The following is a 19,372-nucleotide window of genomic DNA, read 5'->3' on the forward strand; positions in this document are numbered from 1 at the left end:
CAAAGCTTCTCCAGAACTTATCGTCTCCAATTCGATCAACATCCACGACAGCTTATCCACCAAGAAAGTCCTTCTTGCACTCCTCCATGGTGAGAAAAGACATTCGTCATAGTGTTCCTCCAAGGGGTTAACTTCGAGGGTTTTGGGTTTTATAGAAAGGCTCTTTAGGCGTGTTGGAAGGCTAGGTGTGGTGGTCATGGTTTTGGGACATTTGGAGATGATGATAATTTCGGTGAAGATTTCAAAAGGAAAATCCTGAATCATGTTGGTCCATTTTTCCCCCCTTCTTGCGTAAGAGTAGAAGACGTTGTATACGGAAAGTTTCGGTGCATGGGCAAAATGGCGAGGAGTGACTGATGGGGTCTATCAAGATGTATGTACAGACGTACGGACCGTTGGACGTTGTCAGGACCAACATCCTCATTCTCGAGTGGATCATTACACATGACGCACATGAACAATCTTCCTTCATTTGTACATAAGGCTTGTCGTTCCATTCATGTCCTGTTGACTGCATTACCCAACTTGAAGCATTGCGTTGGTATAATTAACACGGGAACAGCAAGACAAACACAACAGTGCAGCGATTTGCCTATGTCTAACCCTTACAACGATACTCAATAACAACAGCTCCCGTCTTCCTCGCAGTATGTAGAAACATCTCTACAGTGGCCGCTCTGATATCGCTTACTTGAGTCCTAAAAAAATCGACTCCCTACAGCCTTCATCCATACCACATCGCTTTCCCGCTTGTTCCTGCCCTTTATCATCGACTTGCTTCCGATGCCCGAGAGCCAACTGCTTCCCACTGAATATATTCGAGCCAACGAACATCTGGGATTCCAACATCGTCCCAATTTATCCCAAGTTTCTCCACCAATTGTGGCATCGTCTTGTTCAACCACTGACGGTCCGGATAGCCCCATCTCATCGCAATGTTTCTCGAGTCAGGCATTGAGACTTTGACAAATCCCAGTGAGTGGAGTATCATCAAAGCAGCGTACGTGTCCCTTTCCGCCGCCTCGGTGGTTTCGTATGTCTGGTCTGACCCGAGTGTCAAGGTGGGAGTTGCATCGTTCCATGGCCATGTATATAGGAAATTGTCAGGTTCGGTTGGTTTGTAGGTTGTGTGTCTTGTCCATCGTTCGAGGAGACCATAAGGAGGAGCCAGGAAAAGTTTCCAGCTTAAAAGTCCCTTGGCTGAAAGTGGCAGGTCATGCATCGTGAGTTGCAAATGGATGAGTGCGGAAGGTTGCACGCAGTTAGGCTTCGATGAAAGAGTGGTGGTGCCCCGAGTTGCACTAGCAGATGTTGCCGAAGCATGCTGTTCAGGTTGCTGGTTGGTCATGACATTGGTTTGCAAATATGAATATGGAATTCTTAAGCAAGTTTCTGGGGATGGTTTATGATGCCGTAGAAATGTGATGAGTTACGGTGAGTGTAGGAGTCGTGGTGGATGGTGACTCAACTATATACCTATACAATCTGGACCAGACGCGAATGCCTTCAAATAACCTCTTTCCTTTTTCTTTTTCCCTGGCAATACCAATCACATAACTACGGTAACCGCGGTCATCCTTCGAAACCACATGCGGTATGCACCGTTGGGTTATTTCTCTATTAGTTCCTTCTATATCCTCAAAGCACAACATGTGTATTAGTAGAGGTAGATTCAACATAGGAACTTCCACTTACAGTTTCTCACAGACAGCGTACTTGAATGTAATTTCCGTTGCTATGTCTAAGTCAGCCAGCACCCGCCTCAAAAGCAATGAGCGCCTCTCTTGTTTCTCCTAAATGATATCCAGGTACTGACAGCAGCTACCTACATATCACCCATTCCGGACCTTGAAACCTTCCTCTTGCTGGCCTTCAACCGTCCAGAGGTACTTTCCCACTTACAGCCTTTCCTTTGTCTATTATCAACTGTAATACTTTCCATCTTCTTCTCTACCTCCGCCCCCCCCTTTCCCACTTGATTTGTTCCAACCACGGGATACTCGGAAACAAAAGGCAACTTCCGATGCCAAAACCACCAATCCCGCGGGTTACCTTCGGCAGCACCCTTCAGATTCAAATAAAGACTGGGCAAACTATTTTTCATACGACCAATACCAGGGACCAAAATTCACATATTGACATCGAAGTACCAGAGGCCGTCATATTCCTGAGCCTTCAAGATAGGAGAGTATCCAACCGTCTCATCACCGTTGGGCCGCGTGTTGTCGTGGCCACATACATTTGAAGCTGGAGCGTGGGATAGGCAGAGTATTCTTTAGCCACTCAATATTCGCTATCTAAACTGCACCTTCGGAAGAAGTCCTACACCGTCAACTTAGTTCGGCGCATGCTGTATTCCTACCCTAGGTACCTTGTGATCATCTCCGCAGCGAAGAGCAAGATTGTAAAGAAGAAAAATAGAAGAAAAAGAAATAAAGACAGTGAAGCAGCCAGAAAAGAGAAACAAGGGGCAAAAAACAGTGGGAAGAAGGATACTACCTAGAGACGCGTGACCAGAAACTCGTGAGAAAAAAAAAAAAAAAAAAAAAAAAAAAAAAAAAAAAAGCAGTAAAGGAATACAATACGACAAAAATGAAAAGTACCGACACACCTCTAGAGGTAAATGTTTTATAGTCGATAAGCGGCGTAGCGGTAAGCACACTGACCGGAGCAAAGTCCGGACGCACCAAGACAACATCATTACATAGACACAGACACTGCCGAACTTCATCCCGACCAGCACAGATTTCTTCAATCAAATTATCTCCAAGTCAAATACGTATGTAGAGGTAGCAAGCCGGGTAGATCTATCCATCCCATGTATCTAATCCCATCTAGTATCCCTGGGCAACGTGAAATCAGAAGGAATCATCGTAAAAGCCCTAACATGCCAAGTGGTGTAGAAAAAGGTTTAGACAATCGCTGGGTCTGGTTTGGTACAAGCGTGTCCGGATTTTTTCTTATCATACCGTAACGAATACCCGCGTGAGCACAGACATCATCCACACATATACAACCACGAACCCGACATATGTACAACATGGGCCATCATCCTCAGTTCGCCGCAAGAATAGTTGCGTGTATTATGATCCAGGGTACAAAACTTGTACCCCCAACCGCGTTGAAGCAGTCGTCTAAAACAACTAGTTATCCCCACCGAACTCCGCAGTCCTGAGAAATGATCATGTTGAGGACCAAGTACCAAATTGCAACGCCCCTTTAGAAATGCATGCAATATGGTGAATTTTTTCCGACTCCCAGTAACTTTTTTTTCCCCGTAACCTAATCCATCGTTGAGATCGCAAAACCAGTGACCCTTTTAAACCACCCTGTTTTTAGTTTTCCCCAAGTCTTCATTCCGGGTCTCATGCAAAGTTGAAAAACATATCCGCGACCCATTGGCATCGCTGTTGAAAAATGCCCCAAACGCTTATATACCGTATATCCTCATTACCACGCAAAACATTCAGGAAATCTCATTATGTGAATAACACATTTAGAGACCAGCATCGTATCTCCAGCCCTCCACGGGGAGGGGGAAGGTGTTGCTCCAGGCAGCAATCTCCTGCTTGAGCTCGTTGATGCGGGGAATATCGCTGGTGGCGATCTTGGCCTTGAAGTCCTTCTGCTTGTTAGCCTCCTTGGGGAGGGAAGCCTGGATCTCCTTGCAGAGCTTGACAGCCTCATCGACGAAGACGGCGACCTTCTCGAAATCGGCCTCGCCGAAGCCACGGGAGGTCATAGCGGGGGTACCAATACGGAGACCGCCGGGGGTGAGGGCGCTCTTGTCGCCGGGAACGGCGTTCTTGTTGCAGGTGATGTTGATCTGCTCAAGGAGGAACTCAACACGGGCACCATCAACGCCGATGGGGCGAAGGTCAACGAGGACCATGTGAGAGTCAGTGCCGTCAGAGACGAGCTTGTAGCCGAGCTCCTTGAGCTTCTTCTCGAGAGCCTTGGCGTTGGCAACGACCTTCTGCTGGTACTCCTTGAACTCGGGGGAGGCAGCCTGCTTGAGGGCAACGGCAAGGGCGGTGATGGTGTGGTTGTGGGGGCCACCCTGGTGACCAGGGAAGACGGAGAAGTTGATCTTGTCCTCAAGATCGTAGAGGGTCTCCTTGCCGGTCTTGGCGTCAACGGAGCGGACACCGCGGCGGAAGAAGATCATGGCGCCACGGGGGCCACGGAGAGACTTGTGAGTGGTGGTGGTGACGACATCGGCGTAGAGGAAGGGCGAGGGGATAACCTCGGAGGCAATGAGGCCGGAAATGTGAGCCATATCGACGACAAGGTAAGCGCCAACGGAGTCGGCAATCTTGCGCATGCGCTCGTAGTCGATCAGACGGCAGTAGGCAGAGGTACCGGCGACGAGGACCTTGGGACGGAAGAGCTGGGCGTTCTTCTCGAGGGTATCGTAGTCAATGATGCCAGTGTCAATGTTGACGCGGTAGGGCATGGTCTCGAAGTAGGTGGAGACAGCAGAGATCCTGGAGAGGGTAGACGGGTTAGTTTGGCCCTTGTTTAACTGGAGTAGCTAGTATGGCACTCACTTGCGCTGGGGGGTCTGGTAACCGTGGGAAAGATGGCCACCGTGGGGGAGGTCAAGACCCATGAGTCTGCCGTGGACGGGCATGATGGCCTGGTAGACCTGGAGGTTGGCAGGGCTGCCGGACAAGCACTGAACGTTGACACCCCACTGCTTGGGGTCGAGGTGGAAGGCCTCAAGGGCGCGGTTCTGGCAGAGAACCTCGATCTCGTCGATGTGCTGGTTGCCGCCATAGTAGCGGGCGCCGGGAAGACCCTCCGAGTACTTGTTGGACATGGGGGAGCCGAGGGCATCGAAGACGGCACGCGAGGTGACGTTCTCGGAGGCGATGAGGATGATGGACTCGCGCTGGCGCTGAACCTCCTTCTTCATGATCTCGGCGACCTGGGGGTCGGACTCGACCAAGCTATGCTCGAGCATCTGTATATCGTAGGGTTATGAGTCAACATGTTTGTCCCTTCAATATGCGGCCACAAAGAGTATCTGAAGCAGAAGGGTTACCACGTACGGCCTTGTGAGTCTCGGAGAGGGAGTAGGTGGACATGGTGACTGATTTGGGGGGGTTGGCTTCTGAGAAAGTGAGAGGCCGTGTGAGGATTGAGGATGATGAAGGAAAGAAGGGAAAGACGAGAGGAAAGGAAAGGAAAGAAAAGAGAAGAGGGGACTGATGACTGAGATATAGAAGGAGGGGCACTGAGATCCAGGGTTGCTGGGCGACCTCGACTCAGTCAGTCAACCTCTGACGGGAATTCACTTGAGTGGCTGCGCGGGCCCAGTCGCGGGTCCAGTCGCGGGCGGCGGCCGGGGGAGGGTGAAAGAAAAATTATTGGAACCCCGCCAACGTGCAGCTCCTCCAATTCGCAATCGCCCTCAGCTGCAAATCTACTGCCAAAAATCGCTAAAAACGTGACCATCCGCCGCACACTGCAAGGACGGGGCCCGATCTCCGGACCTCAGAACAACGTCTGGGCCCCGCATTCGACATGGCTTTCTCCACCACATTGGTCACTGGCGTGAGCTGTTGCGGTCCATAATCCTGGTTATCGCAATACCGGGGGTTCGCTACCGGGCCATTGCAGGCGACGACGATGACTCTTCCTCCTCCAGATTTTGAGATCTGCGCCTGAGTCTTGGCCTCAACCTCTCCGGTCTCTTCGCTCTCGATTCCATTCCTCACTATCGGCTCAGCCTGTGTGTCCATCCAGATCTGTGGTTCAAACCTTCCTTTTCGTATTTGTCTAATGTTACAGTTGAGCCCTGGTGTGGCTAAGTTTGTTTGCGTGTAAGCGCGGTTCTTTGAAACCTTTTCCAACAGAGAAGAAAACATCAGATTCCGGACCTCCCATTGATCCCATCTACCACAAAAAAAAGGGTGGCGAACAACACTCCGTCGATCGTGTCCCGCCACATGTGCACCAATATCTGATTGCACTCTAATCACAGCGAGCAATAGCAAACCCAAAACAATTCACAGATCAGAGCTGTCGCCTGGCCAGCTACCAGCCTGAAAACCCAGACAGTGTATAAGAGCCCTCTACACTACACACATAGTAGAAGTCCCGAGCCAACACACAAACCACGCCAAATCAGGTTGAACTATATATTCATGTCTAAAAGATTGACAGTGATACAACAACAGTACCTACCCGGATGCTATTCAGGCGAGTCAGGTTAGTACGTAGCGGTTGGAGATAAGATGAACCCTTAGCTTATCGGCTTGAAGGATGACATGGGCATGACATCTCACCTGACACCGAGGCCAGTGTACACTATAACCACTCACACCTTCCCGTCAACACGGCACATCTTCACGTCAAGTTCGCGTACTGGTTGAGGTGCTTCTTTGAACTGGGCAGTGTTCGCCACAACTCGCAACAAATGGACTTTGAGAATGGACTCTACCTCTACCTGTGCGGAATCACATGTACCTTTAGTTGCCTTATCGTCTTCAAGTTCTGATAACAACTCGACCAATTGCTCGATGCACTATTGAGAGCTACCTAAGCTTAGTGCTCCTCGGCTCAAAGCCAAAAGTATTGCCAGATGTCGTCGGAGTCTCAGACAGCCATTGTCTTGTGCTCCCGTCCGCATCCGTGCTCAATGGCCTTCCATGCCTGTCTCCCCGTCCCTTCATGCGGTCCCGTTTCAGTCGTGTCGAGTCGAGCACTTCGCTTCTAAGTGAAAAGGAACGGTGAACCTCTCTGGCTCCATGGCAGACCGTTATGTAATCCATCGATGCCTTTTAAAGGTGGCTAGCCCTTCGTCTCACTGGGTCCACCTCCGGTTTGTCTGGGATAGAGTGGAAACACTTTTGCAAACCATCCAATCATGTCATGGCTAGCTGGGAAGCGAGGAGCGCCTTGTTTGCACCAGTTTGCGCTGATAGGGCCAGCGATCGCGACCCCAAGAAGCCCCTGCCTGCAGCGACCGGCCCTGGTCTTGGGTCACACGTCATTGGGTCACCAGGCACAGCAAGGTACGCGCAACCACTTCTGCCACTGGACCATCAAACTGAAGTGAAGGTGCGGGAGTGCCATCAGTCCGCATTCATCGATCCGGGCCTCCAGTAGGTAGTCGTAGGCAACCAGCCGCCAAGCTCCTTCCCCCATGGCCGGTCACACACGAAACAGCAAGGGCCGCTGGTGGGAAATGGAAACAGGATGTGCAAGTCTATAACAAAAGGTGTATGTAAATGCCCGCGTGGTCTGTTACTGTACTGTGTATGGTAGTTGTCTATCGTCCACATCACACCCGCACCCGCCAGCAGCAGCTGAGGGTGCCTCTCCACTTCTGCCACTTTAACAGGCCCCGGGTCGACCTCCAACTCGCCTGCAACATCCCGCACCACCCATAAGTAACCTCCGACCGACATCTCTCTTCCCGCCTTCTTTCTCTTTCCCACCCACTGTTGCTCTGCACTACAATTCTTACTTGTTGTCCCATCATCATCAACCAGGCATCTTATCATATCGAAATCCGTCGCCAGTCTTTCGTTACACGCTCGTTCTTGTCACTACAGTACTCACGATGAAGGGTGCTTTGTTGACGGCAGCTATGCTGCTTGGCTCGGCTCAGGCCGGAGTACACACGATGAAGCTCAAGAAGGTTCCACTTGCGGAGCAGCTTGTAAGTGTAGACCGTTTTTCTTAATGGCCACTATGAACACTTGTTGATGATGTTCGTTATCAGGAGTCGGTTCCCATCGACGTGCAGGTGCAGCACCTCGGACAGAAGTACACTGGTCTCAGGACTGAGTCCCATACCCAGGCCATGTTCAAGGCCACCGATGCTCAGGTTTCCGGCAACCACCCGGTTCCCATCACCAACTTTATGAACGCTCAGTGTAAGCATTACACCCTTTTTTGATCACTCGGTGTATGTTGGCGTGGGCACAGTAATTAACGTCTGGTAGACTTCTCCGAGATCACCATCGGAACGCCACCCCAGACCTTCAAGGTAGTTCTGGATACCGGCAGCTCCAACCTCTGGGTTCCCTCTTCCCAGTGCGGTTCCATCGCCTGCTATCTCCACAACAAGTACGAGTCTTCCGAGTCGTCGACGTACAAGAAGAACGGAACGAGCTTCAAGATTGAGTACGGCTCTGGTAGTCTCAGCGGCTTCGTCTCTCAGGACAGAATGACGATTGGTGACATTACCATCAATGACCAGCTTTTTGCCGAAGCTACCAGCGAGCCCGGCCTGGCTTTCGCCTTTGGTCGCTTTGATGGCATCCTCGGCCTCGGTTACGACCGGATTGCTGTGAATGGCATCACCCCTCCCTTCTACAAGATGGTTGAGCAGAAGCTCGTTGATGAGCCCGTCTTCTCCTTCTACCTCGCCGACCAGGATGGCGAGTCCGAGGTTGTGTTTGGCGGTGTCAACAAGGACAGGTACACTGGCAAGATCACTACGATTCCTCTTCGCCGCAAGGCCTACTGGGAGGTGGACTTTGATGCTATCGGTTATGGCAAGGACTTTGCGGAGCTTGAGGGCCACGGTGTTATCCTCGACACCGGCACCTCTCTTATCGCTCTCCCCAGCCAGCTCGCTGAGATGCTGAACGCTCAGATCGGTGCCAAGAAGAGCTGGAACGGTCAGTTCACCATTGACTGCGGCAAGAAGTCGAGCCTTGAGGATGTAACCTTCACGCTTGCTGGCTACAACTTCACTCTCGGTCCCGAGGACTACATTCTGGAGGCTTCTGGCAGTTGCCTGTCGACCTTCATGGGTATGGATATGCCCGCCCCAGTTGGTCCCTTGGCCATCCTTGGAGATGCTTTCCTCCGCAAGTACTACTCAATCTACGACCTCGGCGCCGATACTGTCGGCATCGCCACCGCCAAGCGCTAAATAGCCTTGAGAACGAAGTTTGGGTAACCTGTACTTGGGGAGCAGGAGTTGATGAGACTGTCACGTTGATCAAGTAGTTCTTAATGACTGTATGATGATGGGAGGGCGCTGCGGCATTGGGTTTGTTTTCTTTTTTGCAGTATAATAGCAGTATCGGTATCTAGGATCAATGGCTCATTGAAGTCAGCTTGCGTCAACAAGACATATTGGAACTGAATTATTTTAAGCCTCGAGTGTCTTCGTTGTTGAATGTCTATGATCGTTGTTACTGCCAAGGCTGGAATGAGCTTTGAGGGTGTAACAGGACGAATACAGGACTCACTGTGGTCATGTTACGAAAGCTTCGTCCGCTCCTAACAGTGCACAACCTGATGTATACCTTGATCACATCCACTACTTGAATGTTGGTTCGTCAGCGGTGCGTGTTTGGAGAATTACTCCTCTTTAGCAAAACGAAAGATAAGAGCACCCAAACTGATAATGCTATTCAAGGGAGAAGCTGCTGAAGCCGGATAGAGAAGGTGAAGAGGCATGAAGAGGCACGGGCCAAGCCTCTCACGTGAATGCACCCTTGACTAGGCCCACTAATTCCCTCATGCGCGCTAGTGCAAAGATTGGAACGGCTGGCTTTTCGTAACCAAGTGCAGTGCAGTTCTGTTTGAAGGACAGACAAGACTGAGAGAGAGATCTGAGAGCCGGAGACTGTCCAGGGTCAACTTGTCCTCGTTGCACGTAACCTGGAACGCGATACTTCTTGAACTACTACTTCTTTCTTTCGTTTGGACGTTTGATGCCTATTACGTAGGGGCTTTGAAACGACTGCGAGTTTTTTTTTTGGTTCAAACATTATGTGCTAGGTGTGGAAGGAGTCCCATCTCTGAACGCCTTTTTTTTTACTATTTTTTTTGATGACCAAAGTTTGGAGAGTTGGAATTTCAAGTCGCACCGAGGGGACCTTCCTCCAAATATACGACTGGAGCATTCTCACTCCAGCGAACACCAGCAAGCACTCGGCACTCAGCAGCAGCAGCAAAAAGAAGCCGCAGCCTCCAACTAGTTAGTGGCTCGGACCTCCGTCCTTCCAGTCACCTTAGCCCATCCTCCCCGGGCCAGCTTTGAGAGTCCACGGACCAGGCACGGCCACAGCACCTTACCTGGAACCGCAGCAATCGCACTTTTGGCCCAGCATTCCACTTTCCCTCCCTTCGCGACCGGCAACGCGAATCGCGCGACAATCGCCAGGCACCTCGACAGGCCGCAGCTAGAGAGCACCACCACCACCAACCCGCGCAGCGTCACCGGCCAACCATTTTGCATCCCAGGACGGCCACGACCATTCACCACAGTCCGCAACCCCAGCCGACTAAAGTACTGGACTTTACTTTGTCGACCATAGCATCATCCCCACGGTATTTCCCCCCCGCCCAAAAAAAAAAAAAAAAAAAAGAGGCCATGGCTTCGCCCGCCGTCGCCGCCCCCCAGGCGAACGGCGTCACGACATTGTCGCGGCCACAATCCCCTGCGTCCGTTACCTCAGCCAAGCGGAAACGCGACGTCGACGATGACAGCGGCCCAGAACTCAATGGTTCTGACGCCGACGGCTCTAAACCAACCGTCAATGGCCTGCACACGGTCCGCGATAGCAAAGTACTCATCTCTGACTTTTTTACCACTCTACAAAGGTATGGATCGCATTTCCCCCCCAGCAATCTGTCCCACATGGCCTTGTTTCCCCCATTGTCCATGATGGCGATCTGAAAATGTGTCTCATTGCTAGTCGGCCATTGTGTGCAGACTACTAACAATACCATGTCTCTACAGTTTCGATATAGGCAGCCATCCTATTCTCAAGCGCCCTTTACCTGAGTCTCACTTCGACGACGACCCTTCGCCGCCAAAGAAACCCAAATCCGAAGACGGAAGCGCGCAACCCAGCATCGCCGACAAGATCAGCCAGAATGCCTATAATACTGTGGACGAGCTCGTTTCCGACCTTGTCGGAGCAGCAAAGGCACAACTCGCCGAACTTGAATCTGCAAGTTCCGAGTCCGACGACGGCTCAACCGACGAGGCCATCGCGCAAACCGCAGCATTCCGGACCAAGGCGTTGGAGCTGTACAGGCGGGAGATGGCATACCCCCATGTTCCTCGACATGTGGCCCCGAAACCAGACCTGAAGGAAGCAATGAATGGCGGCATGGGTGGGCTTGTCCTGACTACTGTTGGCGCCGCACCAACAGTCAGGCCTCTGTTCACCAGCCTTCAACGAGCGACAGCTCCCGGCGGGGTTGCAAAGTCACTTCCGGAGGGATCGTTGCCGCATGGCGTGACGGCCACGCGTATACTGCCCGAGTTCACGGCAACAACCGACAAAAACACTCGTTCTTTGACCCTAGGAGAGCTGTTCCCCTCTCCCCGAAATCTGCCCCCGCTGCAGCCTCCCAAGGCGCCAAAGAATATCACCAAAGGCAACGTCCTAACTTTCTACCACCCAGAGCTTACCGAAAAGTCCAGGTATCGGAGCGGCACATACTTTACACAAAATCTTGCTACAGGGCATTGGCTAGATTACAGTAACGCAACACCGACCACCCATGCCCGGTCGAAACAACGAGAGCGAGCCCAGAGTTTGGCGGGTCACCGGCCGTCTTCTACTGAGCTCGAAATTTCGGAGATGGAAGCAATGTTTCGCGGCGCATTCTCCAGTTTTGCCCCATGCAAAGATGACTCGGCTGCCATCATCCCTTCTGGTCAACTTGGCCGCATATGGTGGCAACGAATCGGACGGAGAAATTTCGAAAAGCTTGTCGATGTGGATGGTCCGGAGGATGGAAATGTCGACACGACTATGACTGGTACGGATGAGAATGTCGAGATTGACGAGGAGCTCGTCAAGTCCGCCATCGAAAATTGGGATGACAATTTGGTTGACCCTAGCTTGGAGGAGCTCTTGGGTAAAAAGTCCACTGAAGAAAAGGAGATGGATGACATGCTCGAAGATGTATCGGATCTGATCGAGACTTTGGCATCCTATCAGCGTAACAGGAATCTCACGCTCCCTACCAGCCAGGATCGGTATTCGGCGGATCCTGTCAACGCGGATATGCTTCGCAACGGCAACCTGTCTCACCAACCCAGCGAGGAGGAAATGATGACGTATCAAGCACTGAAAGCTCAGCTTTCCAGCATTGTTCAGACCTTGCCGCCATATGCGGTAGCTCGGCTCAATGCTGATAAGCTTGGGGAGCTTAATGTGAGCACAAAGATTGAAATTCGCACGGACGAATACAAGGGTGTTATGGAGGAGGATGAACAGGCTCGTCTTGCCAGGCAGGCTTCGGCAACAGCCGCCACCACAAATCAGCGGCAGCAGCAGAGGGGTAGCGTTTCCGGCCCGGGCCAGTTCGCCCATCAGTATCCCGGTCAGTTCACACCTTCGGCCCGCCCGATCGCAAATGCCCAGCATTTCCCCCAAACCCCAGGCCGCCCTAACCCGCCCATGTACCAACAACGGCCACCCTCGGCGGTACCCATCCCCCAGGTGCTCCCCCAAAGTCAACAACGTGCGCCGCCTCCTCCAGCATCCTACCGACCACCGACCAACTATGGATATGCGCCGCAGCTGGCAAAGGCGCCAGCCCCTTACGGACAACATAACGTGCCCGGTGGCTATGCGCCGAGCCCACCTCAACCTCGTATGGCGCCGCACCCCGGCCCCGGTTACAATATGGCGCCGGCCGGGCCCCCGGGTCAGCGGTACCCACCTGGATATCCGGGGCCCCAGGGCTACCCACAGCACCAGCCCATGCACCCCCAACATGTTCAACATCCTGGACCCCCGCAACATCCTTCTCCCCACATGCAACAGCATCCACAACAACCAGGGTTTGCGCCGCCTTATACTAATGGTGCACCCATGCCCCGGGCTATCACTCCACAAGTCCCACCCCAGACGCCGCACCACTATGGCCCAACTCCCACCCCAACACCGCCGCCACCGCCGCCGGGACCACCGCAACAGCACCAGCAGATGCAACGTGGACCCTATGGAACCCCCGGGCAGAGTATGCCGCCTCAAAACATGCAACCCAACAACATGCAGCGTCAGTATGGAGCCGGATCTCCTCCTATGATGCCGGCGCCGCAGAACATGAACCGGACACCCAGCCTAACCGGCTACGCGACCGTGATGCCCGAGGTACAACAGCGCCAGGTGATGGAACAGGCGAGGGCGAGGGCAGATGCGGAACAGCGTGCTAGTGGACACATGGGCAAGGTCGCCCAAGGCGAGGTTGTTGGCCTCGCAGGTATCGGCCTCGGTGGTAACGTTGATGTCCACAAGATTGCTGCTGCCAAGGCGATGCAGATGGGCGGTCCCGGCGGTCCTCCCGGTGGTGGTTCGGGTCAAGGGCAGGTAACTAACATGCCGCCCAGCCCCAAACTTCCCATGCACGGAGGGCCAAGCCCGGTGAATGGTGTTACCCCTGTTCCCGTTCCTGTTCCTTCACCTAGCCCGGCTGCACAGCAACAACAGCAACCGCAGCAGCAGCAACCACCACCACAACAGTCTCAGGTACAAACGCAGCAGCAGCAGCAACAGCCGCAGCCACCCCCAAGCGGCGGACCTAGTCCGGCTCCTCCCGCACAGCAAGGTTTTAGACCTCCTTCTGCATAGGAGCAGATGTGGATGAATCCAATGAATGTTAGGAATGGGTGGTGAATCTGTGGTCGATCGATGTTGAGGCGGGGGAGCGAATAAGTGTACGAAGGCGGAAGAAGGAGAAAGAGAAAGGAAGAAGGAGAAAGAGAAAGGAAGAAGGAGAAAGAGAAAGGAAGAAGGAGGAAGGATACGAAAAAGAAGGAGGAAGAAAGGACTAGGAGACAAAGTTTAGACCAAGCTTGTTTAGTAGTAGTAGTACATTGATTGCTTGTGCACATAAAAGCGCTTATCCAATATTCGCGCTGGGTCTCTTTTTTGTTATTTGCTGTCTTGTCTTTACGCACACAGAGGCTTTATCTTACACACAATTTGGGTAAAGTGAGAGGAAGGTGGAAAGGGGAAGAAAAAAAATATCAAGAATAAAGCGGATAGGTTATGGGTGTTGGTGGGATCGTGAAGCGGGAGGTATAAACAAGGGGCAGGAAAGTAGCGAGACAGATCTGAAGGGGGTTGTATCGAACGAGGAGAAATGGAGACAAGAAGAAGACAAGTTTGAAGAAGTAGGAGGGTGGAAAATAAAGTTAGAGGAACAGTGTAACCAGAACGAAACTGAAGTAATAGGGATTTTGAATCTATCATTTATGTATTTGTTATGGTGCTGGTGGCTCGGCTTGCAATGAGGGGAATGATACAAATACGCTGCCGTCATGTGGAGAATAAGGAGGGGGATGAAAGGATGGATAAGTGGATAGATGGATAGCTTATTAGGTGTATTATCATTATCTGTTTCTTTTTTCTTGCACACTCTATATTGTCTTTCCGTTCTCTTTATTTTGAAGAGCGTTAGAATTGAGTGGTTGGTAAACCCTTTTTCCTTCGCTTTTGTTTCTCTTTTTTTCTCCTCTCCATTTTAGTTTAGAATTTTTCTTTCGTTTCTCAGATCTTGAACTATGAGCATTTAGACTCTTCAATATGACTTGTCAAACTCCGCTGTCTTGCCTTCGCTTCTGTCATGGCCAGGTAAAGTAGCTCTTTTGCTAGGGAGGGGAAAGTCAGTTTGTGTCGGGTTTGTGATATAGTTTACTTGAACCCTAGGAATAGAGAAAGTCATTAGTCTTTATGTCGTTCATAAGTAACAATATGGATGTTATGCCATATTTACTGAGTTGAAAGCGTATTGGTCTTACATTTGTTTATCTAGGTTTTATCTAGTTTATGTAGTTTCATACAGCAGTATACATATGAGTTGGGTATCATTTGGTGACTATCGTCTTTCCGTCTAACGTATCTCCTTTCCCAGGGCCTACTATCCCTTCAGTCTGCCTGTGTCATTTCGACGACGACGAGCCCACAGTTATACCACCACCATTGGCCTTCAAAGCCTCAAGGGAGTCTCCAATTCTCCTCAACTCCCTCAACACATCATCCTCATGTGTCTCAAATCTCTCCATCCACAACCTCCTCAGCTCAAACACCACCTCAATCGCGATCAAAATAATAATGATCCACTCCAGCCTCGTACTGTGTTTCTCGCTCGACATCTTTTCAGAAATGTCCAGCACCTCCTGCGCCACCTTTACGACCTCCTGCGCATACGTCATCTTGTCGTTCAACGTCTTGATCCGTACCCCGACATCCAACGCTTTGCCGATCTTGCTGTAATACGTCTCCAGCTTCTCCTCGCTATCCCAGAAGATATCCGGCAGCGCGTCGGTTAGGTCGTTGTAATGGTTCAGTTGGCTGCGGAGGTTCAGCAGTTCACCGGTCTTCTGGAGGATGAGTTCCCTGCTAAGGGGGGCCTTGAGGCCTTGCGAGAGCTGGTCGGGAATGTGCCGTGTCGATTCGAGATAGCGCGTCAGGCTGGACTCCAGCACAGCGAGTTTGGTAGAGCGCGCTAAACCCGAGGAGAAGGCGATTTTGGCAAGGGTGGTGTCCAGCCGATCACCCGCCTCGACCTCGCGGCGCGTGCCGAGGACGACCACGTCACCGGAGACTTTACTTTGTTCCTCGGTCGGGTCGGTGGTGAACTCGAGGTCTTCCTCCTCCTTGTTTTCTACAAAAGGCGATTCGGCAGCGGGTATGAGCAGGCGTGTCGCGAGCGTGTCGACGACGTCAGGGGGAAGGGCCCAGGTTACGATGGTTCCCGAGGGAAAGACGAAGATGTCCCCGTGGTTGAGCCCGCGGGCATGGACCACTTCGTGGATGTCGAAGCCTGTGTTGTCGGGGTCGAGAGAGAAGTTGTGGCTGGTCAAAAGGGAGACGACGGCGTCCATGTCGAAGGACTCAGCGACGCAAACGGCGGAGATGGTCGAGCGGCCGTCGGGCTCGGTGGTGTGTTCGGGAGCGGTGCTAGCGGGAGTCGACTTGGCGGGGACGCCCTTTTGGGCGACGATGGCGACGCGGTGGAGGGAGTTCTTGAGTGGGAGCTTGCGCTTTTGGGCGGCGGAGGATTTCTGTTGTTGGGACGTCGTGGCATCCTCGGCGGGAGAGGGCTTCTGGGCGGTAGTGGAAGAGGGAGATGGAGAGGGTCGCGAAGGCTCGTTGCCATTTTGTGCTAGAAGACCGTTGGAGGTGAAGAAAGGGCGTCGTCGTTGGTGGCTATGCGAAGTGGTGAGGTGGAAAGGTGGTTGTGGTCGGGTGGAAGTGCCAGTGGCAGTGAGGCCAGCCAGTCCTACGACGCCGGAGATGCCCCGGACGGCGGCCGGTCGTTGAATCGGCACCATAGATCTCATGTTGACGGAGCCATTGACTGTGTGTCGTGGCTAGTGTGGGGTGATGGCCGTTGTTGACAGATCGGCAAGCGGTGGGAGAAAAGACTGGACTCGATGGTGTCACGGTTCGTTCGATGTACTCCGAACATCTGTTTACTCGCGGTTCGGCTTCTCGGGTGCAGACTAATTTTTGGTAGGGGTACCGCTATGCAGTGTTCTCAGACGCTACGTCACTTTGGCGATAAGGAGCTTATCAGAGCAGCGCCAGGGGTAGGTACTGCATCCACTGGAGCTTCCCCCAAATCATCCAATTCCGTACTGTGTCATATTTGTAACGAACTGTAAACTGCGACATACAACATTCTTCTTTCAAGTTAACAAGGCACCCGACGCGGGCTCAAAGATCACCGGCATAGACACAACAGCTTCTACAGCCGCGCATAGCGTCCAGACACCTACCATGGAGTTCGACATCCGAGTCGAGGATTACCTCGACGACAAACTCCAATCGACGACCGACTTCGACCATCTAGACACGTTGCTCAACAGCGTCGAACACCAGCGCAGCCAGCTCCAGTTGCAACTCGACAATGCCACCAAAGAGCTCGAGGAAGCCCGCCGCTCTTCTGCGGAACGCCAGGCCGCCCTTGCCGCCCAAATCGACGAGTTCCAGAAACTGCAGCAGAGCATCGACGTCCGCCTCAAGATCGTTGCCGCCTCCGACGCCCCTGATGAGGCCATTCGCCGTTTGGAGCAGCCTATGAAGCAGCTTCACAAGGTCGACCTCGCCCACCGATATCTACTCCTTCTCCAGCATGTCCAGGAACTGCGCAATGCCGCCCGCGCCCACCTACCGCAGAGCCCCAAGGCCGCGCTCGAGCCCTACACCGAATTGAAGCAGCTGTCTTTGCGCCTGAGGGAACTCCAGGGTGCTGCCGATGGTGCCGCCGTTCATCTTGTTGCTCATGTTGAGTCTGTTGCCGAGGCGCTATGGGACGAGATGAAGAAAACAATGTGGAGCGAGCTGGAGGTCTTGTTGAAAAAGCGCGGGTGGCCCAATGTCGATCCAGAGTCGGAAGTGGACGACGAATGGATTCAATGTTTCGAGAAGCTGGTCGATCTCCAGGTCCCCGAGGTCCTATACTCGCCCACGCTGGTGACGCTTCTTCCCATGGATGTCATGGCGCAGATCTTCGTCAAGGAGTTCCGGTTCCACTTCCTCAGCGACAAGCCGACCAGCAACCCCCAGGGCATCAACGCACATTGTTTCCCCTGGCTCCTGTCCTTGCTCGACAAGTGGGAGATCTTCTTCAGGGAGAACTTTTCCCCCGTCTTGGCGGCCAAGTTTGGCCAGACCGAGGTTTCGAACAAAATGGTTTACATGGATCCCGGGTGCGCATTCATCGCCTCGATGCTACCGGTCATGCGCGAGAAGGTCAATGTGACCATGGCAGAGGCCGTCAAGGATCCTGCTTTCTTGAGCAGTCTTCTCGGACAGCTGATGACCTTTGACGATAACATCCGATCTGGGTACAGCTACGACGGAGGCGATCCCGAAAACGGGTGGGAGGGGTTGACGGGCGAGGTCCTGAATACGCACTTTAGGACATGGCTCGAGGCGGAGAAGAAATTCGCTTTGGAAAGGTTCAACGGAATTATGACGTCTAGTGACGCTCGGAAAATTGACTACGACTTTGCGGTCGCCGGGAAAACAAAACCCACCTTCGCAGCTGTCCGCGTTGCTGACTTGCTGCGGTCGGTTACAACGCAGTATGAGAGGCTCAGACGCTTTTCCCACAAACTTCGCTTCCTGATAGATATTCAGCTGGCTATTTTGGACGATTATCATGATCATCTCAAAGGCACACTTGAAGCGTACCAGACAATGACTTCCACAGTTGGCAGAGCCTTTGTCGGTGTTACCAAAGAGCAGTTGGCAGCTTTGGAGGGTACAGGGGCGCTTGAGACCCTGTGTAAGGTGTATGGAAGCGCCGATCACATCATTAATGCCTTGCATGATTGGAGCAACGAAGAGGTAAGAGAGATCTGTTTTTGGAAAGTCGCAACGTAACGATGCTAACATGCGACAGTTCTTTGTAACACTATGGGAGCAGCTCCAGACACGAGCAAAGGCCAACGAGGATCAGAGCAATCTTGCTGGTGGCATGAGCTATGATCATGTCAAGGATCGCATTTCTTCGGTAGTCGGCACTGAGGATGACACTGGCGTTCTCTTCGATGAGACCATCTCGGCATATACCATGAGGAGAAAGCGCGCTCAAGAGTTCCTCACCCAGGTCCTCATCCAGAACCAGAAGAAGGCATTTGCCGCCTATCTGAAACGTCCTCAGTGGAGTACCATCTCGGATGAGCCTACCTCTGGCGAAGCATACTATCAGTTGGCTCCTACAGCTGAGCTGGGTGAACCTCTCGCAGTAAGTGTTCATTCAAGTCAAGGCTATAAGCACTCGCTAACAGAAACTCAGGTCCTAAAACGCGACCTCGACTTCCTCTCCCACGCCCTTGGCACAGCCGTCTTCAGGCGCATCTGGCGTGAAGCCCTCGAGGAACTCAACAACATGCTGTGGTCTGACGTGCTCATGGCCAACAAATTTGCCGCATCCGGCGCCGCCCAATTCAGGCGTGACGTTGATGCCATTTCCTCCGTCGTCGAGCGGTACATTCCTGATGGGTCCATTGCTCTCGAAAGCATCAAGGAGGCGCTTCACCTTCTGAACTTGCCTGTTGAGGCGCCCGAAGAGAACAGCAACACCATGACCCTCAAAAACGCGGTGGATAGGGTCTTCACTGATAACACGGAGGCGAAAAGGGTGCTGGAGGAGTTGGAGATTGAGAGTCTAAGCCCGCCGCATGCTAGACAGATTTTGCAGAGGAGGGTGGAGAATGCTGAGTGAGGGGGAAGTGTTGTGATACCCAGACTGTGTAAGCATTGTAGAGCTACTTGGGAAATAATCTACATGGTCGATGTCTATGGCTTCGATCGTTGCCAACGGTGTTCACAATGAATAACATAGCATAATTGCCTCTGTACAAGAATACATCGGCTAAATTCGTACGGCGACAAACAGTTGAAGTCCACCGGGT

At 52.4% G+C, this 19,372-nt stretch overlaps 6 protein-coding genes across 6 annotated transcripts; 3 read left to right on the forward strand and 3 right to left on the reverse strand.

Annotated features, from left to right (window-relative positions):
- Positions 1-766: 766 nt before the first annotated feature.
- On the reverse strand, positions 767-1,348 carry B0T23DRAFT_407554 (uncharacterized protein; the record flags this gene model as incomplete). The annotated part of the gene is made up of 1 exon (XM_062839201.1): positions 767-1,348. One exon carries the CDS (start codon positions 1,346-1,348, stop codon positions 767-769), a length of 582 nt encoding a protein of 193 aa, XP_062689186.1.
- Positions 1,349-3,269: 1,921 nt separating this feature from the next.
- Positions 3,270-5,041, reverse strand: B0T23DRAFT_229816 (serine hydroxymethyltransferase). The gene is made up of 2 exons (XM_062833862.1): positions 4,551-5,041; positions 3,270-4,487 (listed from the first exon to the last, which is right to left on the reverse strand). Exons 1-2 carry the CDS (start codon positions 4,964-4,966, stop codon positions 3,497-3,499), a joined length of 1,407 nt encoding a protein of 468 aa, XP_062689187.1. The 5' UTR covers positions 4,967-5,041; the 3' UTR covers positions 3,270-3,496.
- Positions 5,042-7,122: 2,081 nt separating this feature from the next.
- B0T23DRAFT_388053 (aspartic proteinase, pepstatin-sensitive) lies at positions 7,123-9,110 on the forward strand. The gene is made up of 3 exons (XM_062837728.1): positions 7,123-7,672; positions 7,736-7,889; positions 7,959-9,110. Exons 1-3 carry the CDS (start codon positions 7,574-7,576, stop codon positions 8,894-8,896), a joined length of 1,191 nt encoding a protein of 396 aa, XP_062689188.1. The 5' UTR covers positions 7,123-7,573; the 3' UTR covers positions 8,897-9,110.
- Positions 9,111-9,941: 831 nt separating this feature from the next.
- On the forward strand, positions 9,942-13,732 carry B0T23DRAFT_229875 (uncharacterized protein). Its single transcript, XM_062833863.1, has 2 exons — positions 9,942-10,578; positions 10,718-13,732. Exons 1-2 carry the CDS (start codon positions 10,349-10,351, stop codon positions 13,569-13,571), a joined length of 3,084 nt encoding a protein of 1,027 aa, XP_062689189.1. The 5' UTR covers positions 9,942-10,348; the 3' UTR covers positions 13,572-13,732.
- Positions 13,733-14,739: 1,007 nt separating this feature from the next.
- Positions 14,740-16,430, reverse strand: B0T23DRAFT_388057 (uncharacterized protein). Its single transcript, XM_062837729.1, has one exon. It carries the CDS (start codon positions 16,286-16,288, stop codon positions 14,885-14,887), a length of 1,404 nt encoding a protein of 467 aa, XP_062689190.1. The 5' UTR covers positions 16,289-16,430; the 3' UTR covers positions 14,740-14,884.
- A 159-nt stretch (positions 16,431-16,589) lies between these two features.
- B0T23DRAFT_415244 (TIP-1 family-domain-containing protein) lies at positions 16,590-19,350 on the forward strand. Its single transcript, XM_062839584.1, has 3 exons — positions 16,590-18,302; positions 18,358-18,702; positions 18,754-19,350. The coding sequence occupies exons 1-3, from the start codon at positions 16,728-16,730 to the stop codon at positions 19,180-19,182; spliced, it is 2,349 nt and encodes a 782-aa protein (XP_062689191.1). The 5' UTR covers positions 16,590-16,727; the 3' UTR covers positions 19,183-19,350.
- Positions 19,351-19,372: the final 22 nt, after the last annotated feature.

Source organism: Neurospora hispaniola, assembly GCF_033458365.1.
Source record: "Neurospora hispaniola strain FGSC 10403 chromosome Unknown B0T23scaffold_8, whole genome shotgun sequence".
In the NCBI taxonomy this organism is placed as follows: Eukaryota; Fungi; Ascomycota; class Sordariomycetes; order Sordariales; family Sordariaceae; genus Neurospora; species Neurospora hispaniola.

What these genes read in the sequence shown, in the direction of transcription:
- B0T23DRAFT_229816 (XM_062833862.1), bottom strand. Translation starts at nt 4,966, where the DNA reads ATGCTCGAGCATAGCTTGGTCGAGTCCGACCCCCAGGTCGCCGAGATC. An exon ending in TACCAGACCCCCCAGCGCAA is followed by an intron (nt 4,488 to 4,550) that starts GTGAGTGCCATA and finishes TACCCTCTCCAG; the next exon opens with GATCTCTGCTGTCTCCACCT.
- B0T23DRAFT_388053 (XM_062837728.1), top strand. Translation starts at nt 7,574, where the DNA reads ATGAAGGGTGCTTTGTTGACGGCAGCTATGCTGCTTGGCTCGGCTCAG. An exon ending in TTCCACTTGCGGAGCAGCTT is followed by an intron (nt 7,673 to 7,735) that starts GTAAGTGTAGAC and finishes GTTCGTTATCAG; the next exon opens with GAGTCGGTTCCCATCGACGT. An exon ending in CAACTTTATGAACGCTCAGT is followed by an intron (nt 7,890 to 7,958) that starts GTAAGCATTACA and finishes AACGTCTGGTAG; the next exon opens with ACTTCTCCGAGATCACCATC.
- B0T23DRAFT_229875 (XM_062833863.1), top strand. Translation starts at nt 10,349, where the DNA reads ATGGCTTCGCCCGCCGTCGCCGCCCCCCAGGCGAACGGCGTCACGACA. An exon ending in TTTTTTACCACTCTACAAAG is followed by an intron (nt 10,579 to 10,717) that starts GTATGGATCGCA and finishes ATGTCTCTACAG; the next exon opens with TTTCGATATAGGCAGCCATC.
- B0T23DRAFT_388057 (XM_062837729.1), bottom strand. Translation starts at nt 16,288, where the DNA reads ATGAGATCTATGGTGCCGATTCAACGACCGGCCGCCGTCCGGGGCATC.
- B0T23DRAFT_415244 (XM_062839584.1), top strand. Translation starts at nt 16,728, where the DNA reads ATGGAGTTCGACATCCGAGTCGAGGATTACCTCGACGACAAACTCCAA. An exon ending in ATGATTGGAGCAACGAAGAG is followed by an intron (nt 18,303 to 18,357) that starts GTAAGAGAGATC and finishes AACATGCGACAG; the next exon opens with TTCTTTGTAACACTATGGGA. An exon ending in AGCTGGGTGAACCTCTCGCA is followed by an intron (nt 18,703 to 18,753) that starts GTAAGTGTTCAT and finishes ACAGAAACTCAG; the next exon opens with GTCCTAAAACGCGACCTCGA.